This window comes from Calidris pugnax, unplaced genomic scaffold (assembly GCF_001431845.1).
Source record: "Calidris pugnax isolate Ruff unplaced genomic scaffold, ASM143184v1 scaffold51, whole genome shotgun sequence".
Classification (NCBI taxonomy): domain Eukaryota; kingdom Metazoa; phylum Chordata; class Aves; order Charadriiformes; family Scolopacidae; genus Calidris; species Calidris pugnax.
This window is the reverse complement of record NW_015090797.1, coordinates 4,672,177-4,684,765: the sequence shown is the minus strand read 5'-3', so window position 1 is coordinate 4,684,765 and position 12,589 is coordinate 4,672,177. Positions and strand designations below refer to the sequence as shown.

Below are 12,589 nucleotides of genomic sequence, written 5' to 3'. Positions count from 1 at the left end.
TTCTTCACAAGACATATGTTTTCCAGTTGAAAGCAGTTTTAACCCTGTTGAAAGCTGCCATTGTGATAATTCAGGGTATCAAAGTGCTTATGAGGGACACGTGCAGAAGAGTTCTCTGCAGAATGGCCTCATTTACTTATGCTGTATGCAAGAGCAGAAGCCTACTCTCATGCTTCATTTAATCACAATGCCAGATATGTGGAGATTATTCATCGCCATCAAGCCTGCATTTGTGTGGTGACACCAGCAGACCAGGCCTGGAAGATTAAATCCAGCGTGAACTCATTTAAAATGTCTGTAGGGGAGGAGGGAAGAAATGAAGTGTTTTCTCTAAGTTCCCACAGCTCTGTTTAATGACACCATTATTGTCAGGTATTTGCCAGATAATTATGGCAAATGTTGAAGAAACACACTTGACCTCATCAAGACTGATACGGATTTTTCCTCTCTGCTTCTGCTCAGCCTGTCCTGCAGCTCAAGGACTTTCTTGTATATTCCATAATTTACTTTATATCTCTCTCTCTTTATTTATTTATTTATTTATTTTTAATAAAGAAAGCACTATTGCCTCTCTAAACAGCCCTAGGCTGCTTTTAAACTCTTCCTAATAATGCATCTAGAAGTGCTTCCATGCTGAACCTGGCAGTATTCCCTTAACCATCAATCATGAAAGAACCTTGTGAGCTGCATGAAATACTCCTTCCCTGGGAGCAGGCTGTAGGTAACGCATGCTTAACTCCCCCAAATCCCAAACATAGCTCCTATTGTAGCTGAATAATCAATATATTTCACAGAATCTCTAATCTTGCAGACTGGATTATTGACAGGAATTGGGAGGATTCGACTGTTGTAGATTCTTTAAAACTGGCTGAGTGTAAAACAATACATTTAAAAAAATCCCCCGTATCCTAAAGAGTTGTTTTTTGGGTTTTTTTAAATATATCCATTAGCAAATGGTTACTGGAATGTTAATTACAGTAGTTAATCTCTCTTGTACACACACACACTCAGCCATTCCCCTTCTGAAGTGTTCTCATTGTTGTATCTTTGAACTATTGCAAACGCTATGAAAGAGAAAAAAAAAAGAGAAACCATGCTTTAACCATGGCGTGTCTGCATAATGCATTTATAGGCGTATCTCTGCTTGCGCAGCACAGAATGGACTCATAAAATCTTAGCCCACCCCCCCCCAAAAGTCGTATGTCAAGACATGGCAGAACAGTTGGCAAATATAGCAGTTTTTAAATGTGATTGCTTACCTTTTTATATTGCCTTTTATTTACTTAAGCATTTGCCTGTGGCAACCTTAGTATTATTTATTTTATTGTGGCTGCTATATTATTTCTCTTGCTCTTAGTTCTGGAAAAAACTGTCCTATAACAGTCCACATTTTTGCCTGTCTTGGAAAGAAGAAAAATATGTCTTGCCTGTTTCTTTTGCCACAGAAAATGAGACATCCAGCAATCTGTTACGTTGGGACTGGGTATTATGCCTTGGTAAAACATGTTCAATACACCAACTGACTAGCACTTCAGTAGAAAGTTCTTGATTGCATTATATATTCAACCTTGTCATAAGATGCACACAGACACAAATGCCACGAAAGTCAAGGGAAAGGGTGCATGAGAGGGCTGAACTAGGCTCCTGGGCACCAACAGGCTTCCACTGTAGCAGAGGAACTCCAGAGCTCCACTTACATTTGATTTGTACTAGGGAAACGGGAAAAAATGTATTCGAATAAAATAATTGCAGTGATGTAAATATTTTAGGAGAGCAGATAAGAAAAAGAAGGAATATTTCTTCATTTAGATCACATAGACTATTTACTTTCTTTAGTACTCAGCACAATCATTTAATCTGTGGCCTTAGAAATTCAAAACAGTTTAAAATTTATCGTAACTTGATGTAAGAGTGAAAAGAGGAGTGAAATACATGGTGCAGCCTATGACAGTTTTCTGGAAATGCAAAGGGAGGGTTCACCCAGACTTCTAGACTTGATTCCTATCTAGTCTAGCTTAACCTTTCTCACTGGCACAAAGCAAAAGGACAAGGAACAACAGTCTCGAGCTGCATCAAGGGATGTTCCCATCAGATAGAAGGACAAAAAATTTACACTGAAACACCAGAACAGAGGCTGTGGAAAATGCACGTCAGGACTCGTCCAGAACTCAACTGGTAAAGGTCTGATCTCACTTTGAATCCCTCTTTCTTTGAGCAGGAGGACATGGTGACTTACAGGAGCCCTTTCTACCTGAACTAATTCTGTGATTGTATCATCTGTTCCTAGCAAAGTCCTTCTTTAAAACCAAAGACACTGACAACGCCTTGCCGAGGTCAATAGCAATTCTTCTTCTGGTTAACAGAGCACTGATAACTAACTGGTCCGACCACCTTGCATCAAAATTCCCTCTTAGCACAAAATCCACTAATTGGCATCATTGTCCAGCTTCTGCTTATCTGCTTGCTTTGACAGCAAAGTCTGATGGCTGACAAAGTTGATTTTCAGCAGTAAAACAGTCGTTGCAGATTTTTTTTGGGAGGTTTGTTTCATTGCATGCAACTCAGAAGCTCAAGTTCATTTAGTCATTAACCACAAGAAGGAAGGATTCTTCAGAGAGTCTCCGAGGACCTCAGAGAAGCTACCAATGAGACTTACTTTGTGCAAAGGCTTCCTGCACGTCTCCTCCCACCCCGGTCAGAGAGTCCTGAGGTGCGTGGGTCGGGGTGGAGCAGGCAGAGGCAGACCTGATGGGCATCGGGATGGGTCGACTGATGGTGTGGCTGGGTGAGGAACGGGGGGAGCCTGCTCCTTGGGTCTGCAAAACAAGCACAAGGGGTTAAGCAGGTCTTCGCAAGAGCCGGCGCCTGCTGTCCTTGTCACCCATCCCTCAGCTTAAAGGCATTGTGCTGTCCGTAGATCAGCTGGGTAATGTTAATTTTGCTAAAAGAAATATACTGAAGCCAGTTGTTAGCGGACAGCAATGCTTCCGTGCAGAAAAACAACGAGTAGGAAAATATGAGTCAAGTCCTGACTTCCCTCAAGCATGGGAAAATGTCAGGCAGCTAAATTATATTAAAAAAATATCCAAGTTAATAAGCAGCAAAGCACAGACCTTCTCTCTGCCCTCCTCCAGCTCTCAATCACCCAGTTCTGGTGAGTGTTTGATAAAACATAACTCATCCAGGCCGTGAGAAGGGGAAAGAAGCTGGCACCGAGGTGGGCAAGGGACTGGAACAGCCCCTTTCACCAGAGCCCTGCGTGAGAGCTGGCCACAGCCCTGCCCTCCGTGCCCCCGCAGGAGCAATTCACAGCACACACAAACCTCTCAGCCACATAAAGTCTGACACTCGCAATAAATAATACAGCCCTATGCTTTTTATTCGGAGGTAGAGAACTATTTTAAGCCACCATTAAATCATGCACTAGTAAATCGTTGGCTCGCCAGGATGTACTCTGGCACTCCCCAAACACTGTGGGAATAGGGCAATATAAATTCCTGCTGTGGGTTCAGCTGCTGGAAGTGAAAACGTTTTAACACCAGTCATATAAAATGCCATGCTGTTAGCACCTCGCAGTTTTAGTGTCACCTAGCTGAAATTCAAGCAGACTTTACAAAGTAGTCATTTTTACAAATGCAGCTGGGTGAGTGACAAAGAGAGACGGCCCCCTGTTCATCCCCTGTTTCAAACCCCCCAGGAACATGTATCCGATGTAAGAAAAACAAATACTGGAGCTCACACCGACCAGCACACAGCTTTTGACTGAAAACCTGTGTTTGGTAGATGTCAAGGACTGAGTGCTGCTAACGGGGAACTACAATTCATGTGCCTGGTTATTTACAGTGAAAAGTAACCTGAGGGCTGGTGGCTCCCTCACCCTGGGTTTATTTTGAGAATTCAGAAGGATTTCTTAACTCTTCCCATGCCTTTTCTTCTGTAGTGGCTGCCACTGAGGCCTCATAAGGATTGGCAAATATGTTTTTTAGATAGATGATAGATAGATAGATAGACAGACAGACAGACGATAGCAGCCCATTGCTGGAGGAGTGCAGCATTGCCCTTGAGATTTTTATAAATTCCTGCCCCACACCATAAATAATGTATCAGAATACTAAGCCATTTGTTCTTTTCTTCTATCACCCCTTTCTAAGAGATATTATCACCAGAGAGACTTCAAGGGCAAATTAGGTTTATGAAGAATAAGCACATTACTGATGGGAGAACGGAGGATTTAATACTGATAATTTCTTTAATGATCAGTTTTAGAGCATTTACATGATGGATGAAAGGGAAATCGAATACATAAGGGCCAGATGCTCTCCTGTTTCTGGAATTATCTGTACCCATTCCAGCAGAAATGCAGATCTCTAGTCCTCCAGAGGCAGGGCACAGAGAGCAATCTGGAGATGCTCCAAGGTCACAGAATCGAGGAATCATAGAACAGTTAGAGTTGGAAGGGACCTTAAAGATCATGAGTTCCAACCCCCTGCCATGGGCAGGGACACCTCCCACCAGAGCAGGTCCTTGGAGGTCACACCCCCAGCACACCAGGCAGGGGATCAGGGAGCTACAGCTATCTCCTCTCACATCCCTACAGGGAATGTTCCATCCTCTGAGAAACAAATTTGTGAAAGAATTTCTGGTTCCCAGCTCCCTCTTTCGCTTGCCCTTTTTCCTCAGCTCCCCTTTGCCTTTGATCTTGGTTCTAAGGAGCACCAACAACAGTGGGAACTTTCAGAGAAAATGAGAAAAAATTGGACAAAATTTGCTTCCTATAGTCAAGTCCCATTTAAGGAATGAACTTCAGAATAGGCATTTTATTTACTAAAAATAACAGATGCCTGCCAGTACTTCTTTGCTGGAATTTTCCCACAAGGGCAATGCAAAAGCTGCTGCACACCAGTGCTTACCCTTGTGTCTGTTTGCAGCTATGACTGAGATCTCGTGTTTATGATAAACAGTGCTCTCTTATCTGGAGCTTTCAGTGTTGGAACAAACTGTTTGGGAAGCACAGAGAGATGAAACATTTGGAGTTCCCTGTACAGTAAAAAAACTCTTCTCTTTTTATACTATTTGGGCAGTATCAGACAGAACTGATGAACTGCAAGTTGAAATAGGAGGATCACAGAATCACAGAGTGATATGGGGTTGGAGGGGACCTGTGGAAATCATCTAGTCCAACCCCCCCTGCCAAAGCAGGTCCACCTAGAGCAGGTTGCACAGAAACGTGTCCAGGTGGGTTTTGAACATCTCCAGAGACAGAGACTCCACCACCTCTCTGGGCAGCCTCTTCCAGGGCTCTGCCACCCTCACAGGACATAAGTTCCTTCTCGTGTTTAGATGGAACTTCTTATACTCAAGTTTTTGCCCCTTTCCTCTTGTCCTGTCACTAGGCACCACTGACAAAAGTCTGGCCCCATCCTCTTGACACCTGCCCTTTAAGTATTTATGAGCATTGATCAGATACCCCCTGGAGGACACCAGGGAATCCTTGATTTCAGAGGGGTGAGCACTTTAATTACATTTTCCTCATCTAGATCCACCTCAGCCCAAGTTTGTGGGAATGGAATGCTATTAGGTTTGGACTCCTGCTTAGTGGTTAACAGGAGAAACGTGATTGTTTTCACAGGCTAGAGCTAATGGCGTGAAACCTGCTGTGATAATCAGTAATGACTTCTTGGTAATCTCAGCTGAGAAATTGAGCACTGAATTGCTCCCAAACCTCGGCAGCCCCACCAGCTGAGGACTAAGACATGCTGGAAGGGGAGCTACCGCAGCCACCACGAACACGTGAATGGCTTTAGCTTTTATGTTGTACTTGGTTGCAGCTACCAATGTTCTCATGCTTTTTAGGAAAACTTCATGGAATCACGGAATTGTCAGAGTTGGAAGGGACCTCTAGAGGTCATCTGGTCCAACTCCCCTGCTAAAGCAGGAACACCTAGAGCACATTACTCAGGACTGCATCAAGGCGGGTCTTGAAGATCTCCAGAGAAGGGGACTCCATGACCTCCCTGGGCAGCCTGTTCCAGGGCTCCGTCACCCTCACCATAAAGAAGTTTTTTCTCATATTTGAATGGAACTTCCTATGTTCCAGCTTGTGCCCGTTGCCCCTTGTCCTATTACTGGAAACCACTGAAAAGAATCCGGCTCCAACATCCTTCAACTCTCCGTTGAGATACTTATAAACATAAATAAGGTCTCCCCTCAGTCTTCGCTTGTCCAAGCCAAAGAGTCCCAGCTCCTTGAGGAGGGAGATGCTCCAATCCCTTAATCATCTTTGTTGCCCTTCGCTGGACTCTCTCCAGTAGTTCCCTGTCCCTCTTGAACTGGGGAGCCCAGAAGTGGATGCAATATTCCAGTTGTGGCCTCCCCAGTGCAGAGTAGAGGGGGAGAATGACCTCCCTGGACCTGCTGGCCACACTCTTTCCTAGGCAGCCCAGGATTCCATTGGCCCTCTTGGCAACAAGGGCACACTGCTGGCTCATGGAAAGTGTGCTATCTACCAGGACTCCCAGATCCTTTTCCTTAGCATCCCTAGTCAACCTGCTGCGGATTTTAAGTTAGCTCTTTTTAGACAGAAGAGTTCCCACTACCAAGTGACGTGCATGTTTAGGATAAAATGCTCGACAGGAAAACTGGCTTCACAGGAGCTTTAGCCCATTGCTCCCTCTGCCGGAGCTGAGCTGGGATGACAGATGGGGAAAGCCCTCACCCAGCCACACAGATGTGGAGAACTCATTATCCTTTCTCAACGAAGGGCAGCCGAGAAATAGAAAGTTCATAAGCATTAGATGAATTGCCAGGCTGCTCCTTCCAATTGAATTCCTCCAGAAATTAATTTAATCCTGTTTCTCTCAACAGATCGTGAAATGGCACGGCGTAATGGGGATCATTTAATGGGAATGGTGAGAGCAATTCCTTAGCATCATCACCTGGTATTCAGCGAGGCTGTTACTCTCGGGAGAAAAAAATCATATCTCATAACAGCTTGAAAATGTGCTTTCATTTATACTGTCCAGTGAACATCTTATATGAGAGGGAAACTCTTGTCACATTGGGAACAGCTCTATCGCGAATGGAAGATCTTTTAATACTGCAGAATCAAAAAAGACAGCCCTTACACGAAGGTGGTGTTTGGTCAGATTTATTTTTTTGTGTGCAACAGACTGATGCTCTACAAAAATTAGCCAAAATCTTAGTTATGTGAAGGTGAGCATTACCTACAAAATCTGCATGCTCTACCATAGACAGAACACATCAACACTTGCAACTCTACTTCTGCTGATGAAAGCAAGAGGAAGTGTATTTTGTTAAAATGAAGCATTTTTGTCAGACTCATAAATCAGACTGCTGTCTGAAAAGTGCTTTTTTTAGCGTAATATGTTTCCAAGATCGAGTTCAATACTAAAAAGCTCCAAAACAACGAAATAGTCTAAAATTTACCATTAGTAATATAAACACTTGCCCCTTTTGATCTAGGTTGCAGAAGCCATTTAGAAACTAGATTATTTTCCTGAAGACTCACGGGACTGTTAGCATCAGTGCCCACTTTAAAAGATGTGCACACAATGCCCTGACTTTTTTTGGATAAAGTGGGATTTCCAACTCAATGCCCTGGTTGAATTTTAACTCAGTTATGTTTTTCTTACAGTTCCAAAATTCTCATAACATTTTCAAAATGTTATCTATGATAGAAGTGTTCTTTAATTCGTATTGTAGGTTGGTTTCACCACATTTGAGTGGTGGTTTCCACATCTTACATGTTCTTATTTAGAGGAGTGAGAAAAAGTTCCAGACTCTTTGTAGCCATGATCCCTTTCTCGGGGGCTAAAGGTGTTTAATTGTGAAACTGCCCCAAGATACTTGAAAATAATGTGTGAAAGAATTGCAGAGTATTAATTTTGGTCAAAAGAACACACACGCATTTCAAGCAAAGGAAGTAAAATAAATCACAGGAACACAATCACGTTTAGGAGTTAGTGAGGCCTCCAGCAAGGAGGTAACTTACTACCTGTTTCAATTCTTCTTCCTAAAGAAAAAGAGGATCAGTGCATGAGATTGGCCAGGATGTAAGTGAAGAACAGGAAACAAAGAGTAACAGGGCTGAAGGTACAGTCGAGACAGCTGAAGGTGTGTCACCAGGTTATGGTCCCACCTCTGCACACTTTGAAACACCAGAACAGGGCAAAGCATGCAGAAAGCTACTATCATTTCCTACCCCAAATTTTCTTTGTCCAGGCCGTGCAATGACAGCAGGCAGCCCGGACTACTAGCTGTAGCTCTGCAGCATGTCATAGGTAGAAAGAAAAGTATCCTGCCTACTGCCAGCTCCCAGCAATCTGCTGGCTGCTGGGTGGGCTCTGATGCTCAGGTGCCACCAATTCCTGCATCGTGGCTGCAGAAGCCTGAGCTTGAGGAGATGCAAACGACACAACTCATCCTTTGATGCGAATACATGTTGCTCACTGGATTTCAGTGAAATTCCTTCTGCTTTTATCAGAGCCGTATTTGACACAAGTTGCACTGAATTTCCATGCTCTCATTTTACCTGGCATGGCCAACAACAGAACAGACTCTTATGCTACTCAGAGGACTTTCTTCCAAGCTGAATTTCTGGCATCATCTGTCCTGAGGCACATCAGGTAAAATAGGGCTGGATGCTGCAAATAAATACACCTTTTCCATCCTACCCTAGTCTGTCTTAAAAAGGCACATGCATTTTGACACCTTCATTTTTAACAGAGGTCCTTCATTTAGGTGTGTTTCATCTGTTTAACAAGGGCTTGTTTCTGTGTTTATGAAAATGACCAAGTGTTGGGTAAGCATCTCTAAGATCAGAGAGTTAGATGTGGTTGCCAAATGGCATGTCTGACTGAAATGGGCAAACTTAAAGGAACTCGTAAGGGCAATTCTGTACTGTCAGCTGGAGTAGGTAGCAGTGTACAGTGCCAAGTTGTTTTTCTCACAGTTATTAGTTAACTTGTTTTATGAGCCAGTTTGTTCCTTTTTTGTTTGTTTGTTTTTTGTGTCCTCAGCAGAGAAAACTCTAAAAAAACCTTAAACTGGACCACAAAATATTTTCTGTTTGGACATTGTCCAATGGCTGATCCACAGACTGATAGCCTGAAATCCAGAGATGTGGCCAAATCCTACCAAAGAGCAAAACAGGACTGTTTTGCATCATGCTGCAGTATTATTTAAAGGACTGTATTAATTCTTCAATAGTTCAGAGCCTGTCTCTGAGGCTCTGTCCACTTAGCAGTAGGTGATGATGGTGATGCAGTGTTACTACAGGAACAACATCACCTGAGCATCATTTGAAACCCCTGAATTGAAAGAGCAAGGCAAAAAATAGAAAGAGAAGGACACAAAACCAAATTTCATGGGTGGAAATAGTAAAGTTCTGCAGAATTCTGTGGTCATGTCTCCTTCCTCTCTGATCTTCACTCTGCTTGTTCTCCTTGGCAGTACCCAGTGAAGCTCCTTACCTTCAGCAGTTTCATGAGGCCTTCTAACTGAACCATAAGCTCCCTCCGGCTTTCCTGGAGAGCAGACATCCTCTGTTCCAGCTCATCCTTCCGTTGTCTGAGGAACAAGCAGACCCGATCAGAGCTTACCCCTCGCAGTGTCAGCAGCTTTTAACTGCATCGTTTCCCCAGCCCGACTACGAGGGATATGCCCACAGACCACAGGGAAGCAAACACAGGGCAGGAATTCAGCATAGCGCTTAGAAACCGGGCTACATGAAAGCCAGGGAGTTCCCTCACACAGACCCTTCTTCCAACGAACAAAGGAGGTTCAAACAAATTTGTGTTATATTCCCTTGTGGGAATGCTTGGCAGTTTTTGCCTTTGGATCTCTCTAGTCAATAACCTCAACTAGCTGTCAGGAGAAATTAAAACCATGCCCTGAAGGACAGGAAATTACAGCAGGGGTACTGAAGAGAGCGAGATATGAGAGAAGCTACGAGAGTGCAGAAATTCATCCAGAATGCTTTTGTTTCTATTTTTTTTCTGGAAGTAAGACTATCCCATAGCGGAGATATAACTGCTTGAAAATAGCCCTTTGGACTCGGGGTCCAGTGCTGGTTCTATAGCGGTGTGAATGGTGAGCCACTCCAAGTGTGACACCCAGTTTGTGCCCACTTAAATGGGAACAGCTTTGATTCTGCCCAGCTCCACTGCGCAGGACGGGGGTCCAGCACCTGCACATGTTCAACCACTAAAATTGTGTGAGAGATCCCCACATAAACACAAAATAAAGCTCTGACCTCCTGGAAGATATGATTGTTGAACGACACTACTGTTGAAAAATATATACATTTGGTATATTTTATGCACTACTGTATATCAAATAACATAAAACCACAATGTTGTTAGCCTTGTACTACCTACAAAATACGACAATTTAATCCTAAATGGAAAAGCACCGGAGTTAACATGACTAATTAAATTTCCTATATTTAGGGAAAGAGAAAACCCTGATTTTGAGCCTTCTCTGTAAGTCAGCAGTTACTGATACAAGCAACCCTGATTTCTACGGGATTGCTCACGTGTGCTATCTCTCACCTATATAATAGGATCATATAGTAACACTGTCAGGTTGTATTTACTCTTCTGGAGGATTAATCTATTTTCTGCTACAAATTGCCTGTGGTGGCTTTTCATTTCTAGGCATGTAACGGTTGGAAATGCTATGAACTGCACAAAGGCAACCAAGTTTAAGAAACCGCTAATAGAAATACGATACCCCATCCATGTAATTCCAAGTGGCAGGTCCTCGCACAAACCTCTGCTGGGTTTTTGATTCGCTCTACGGGGAGAGAGGATCTAAGCAGCGTGCGATGTACACACCGCTCCTCCGGCTTGTTTCTCCTGCTGCACTCCGAAGCAAGTTCTTGGAAGCAAGGGGTTTTTTAACCCATCTCCAAGACAGGGTTAGGTAAAGGAATGCTGTATTCAGAACCTCATTTCAGCCAGTCTGCAATGCTACAGCAGCTGGGATTACATCCTGGGACAGGTACCCACCATGTAATTCACAGATTTCAGCGTTTCTTAATATTAAAGAAACTAAATTGCCCTACTGCCCTGATTGCTTCAAGGGCAAAAGATCTGCGGGGTAAATCAGTGCTACTGTTCTGAGTCCTGCTGTTTTACACACGATAACAACAGCCTTGTGACATCCTAAGTGTCTAGGAGTTTGAGGTGGTGTTGAAATTCCACAGCAATTCGAAAGCCAATCTTTTGCCTTTCAAATGGTGAATATTTTAGAACGTATGCAAAGCAGTACAGACCCACAGATTAAAAGTTATTTTCTGACTCTGACACTGCATATTAAATCAGAAAAAATACCATAATTAAGGAACTCAGATGTCCCTGCCCTAGGGACATCCCATGTCAGGAAATTCAAATAAGGATATTACATGTTTAGTATGTATAGCAAAATTTAAAAGAAGGAAAAATTAAGTAGTCAGTCCACTAACACTGCACAATCATTTGATTATTTTTTTTAAAGGCAATAAATTTTATTTGTCAACTACATAAAAAGTTAATCTCATAAACCTGCTTAAAACAGACCTTAGGCTTGATGCACAGGAGCTACATTTCTGGTCTATTTTATGCAGCGTACACATTTTCACCACAGTCAGTTTTATATGCCTTACAGAATGTCACAAGCCTGTAGATACCTAGGAGTAATTACATACTAAAATCACCCCTAGAAATGAAGAAGCTAATTTGTCTTCAGATTGGAAAGCAAATGTTGTTATTTGTGAAACAAAAATATTTTAGTGTGGAAGACTTAATAATAAAACTATACAGTATTTGTAAAGAAAAAATTTAGCACGATTTCTATAGTAATTTCCTTTGGTTATGAACCAAACCACTAAAATATTACTTGTAATGGCCAAAAACTTATGAACCAAACCACTAAAATATTACTTGTGTGAGGAGCAGGTAAATGGTCAAAAATGTTCTTTAGTCTTCTCATGAGAGAACTGCTCTACGGGGGAAGGGATAAAATTCAATCTAGCATTGTTTCACTAGAAAGAAAGTGTTCACACTCTATTCTCTATTCACATGAAGCGTTTTGAATAGTTCTTATTGCATTCTCTGTCTGGCTCTCACAACGCGAACTTCAGGACTACAGATCTGGGCCAGTGGCAATTGTTCTTCTTCAATGTGATATACATGGCAATTAGTAAATCCTTGTAGAGTATCCTAATTAACATGCAGACGCATCCATATCAATGTTTTTAGCTTGGTGGGATAATTGGAGAAATGATCCTCTAAATCTTCAGCTGCTGCAGAGGACATTACTCCTCCTCCCAAGGAGGATCACTCTGCAGCCTGGTTTTGCACCATGAAGAGAACTGACCTCTCCTAAGAGTTCAGCAAATGGGGGAAATTTCCAAAAACTAACGTCTAATTCTGGCTGTATTTTCATGTAGCTCTGTATTTACTTTAGCATAAATGAGAAGTCTTTGTAGAAGCATTTGTTCTGACAGAACAACATTTTTCCCCACATAATTAATGGCATTTGGACAGGGCTGTGAAGACCTATTCCAAATGACCTAAGGGCCTAACTC

The 12,589-nt window shown here is 42.6% G+C and overlaps 1 protein-coding gene across 26 annotated transcripts in view; it reads right to left on the bottom strand.

Moving 5' to 3' along the window:
- DTNA (dystrobrevin alpha) overlaps nt 1-12,589 on the bottom strand; it is a 190,657-nt gene that overhangs the window by 15,295 nt on the left and 162,773 nt on the right. For 16 of the 26 annotated variants that reach the window (XM_014936932.1, XM_014936941.1, XM_014936934.1 and 13 more), the window contains 3 exons: nt 9,492-9,588; nt 8,015-8,032; nt 2,657-2,816 (listed from right to left, as the gene is read on the bottom strand). In XM_014936932.1, the coding sequence (XP_014792418.1) occupies nt 2,657-2,816; nt 8,015-8,032; nt 9,492-9,588 (275 nt within the window). The remainder of the gene's footprint in view (nt 1-2,656; nt 2,817-8,014; nt 8,033-9,491; nt 9,589-12,589) is intronic. The other 10 variants (XM_014936935.1, XM_014936945.1, XM_014936943.1 and 7 more) reach the window with 1 other exon arrangement.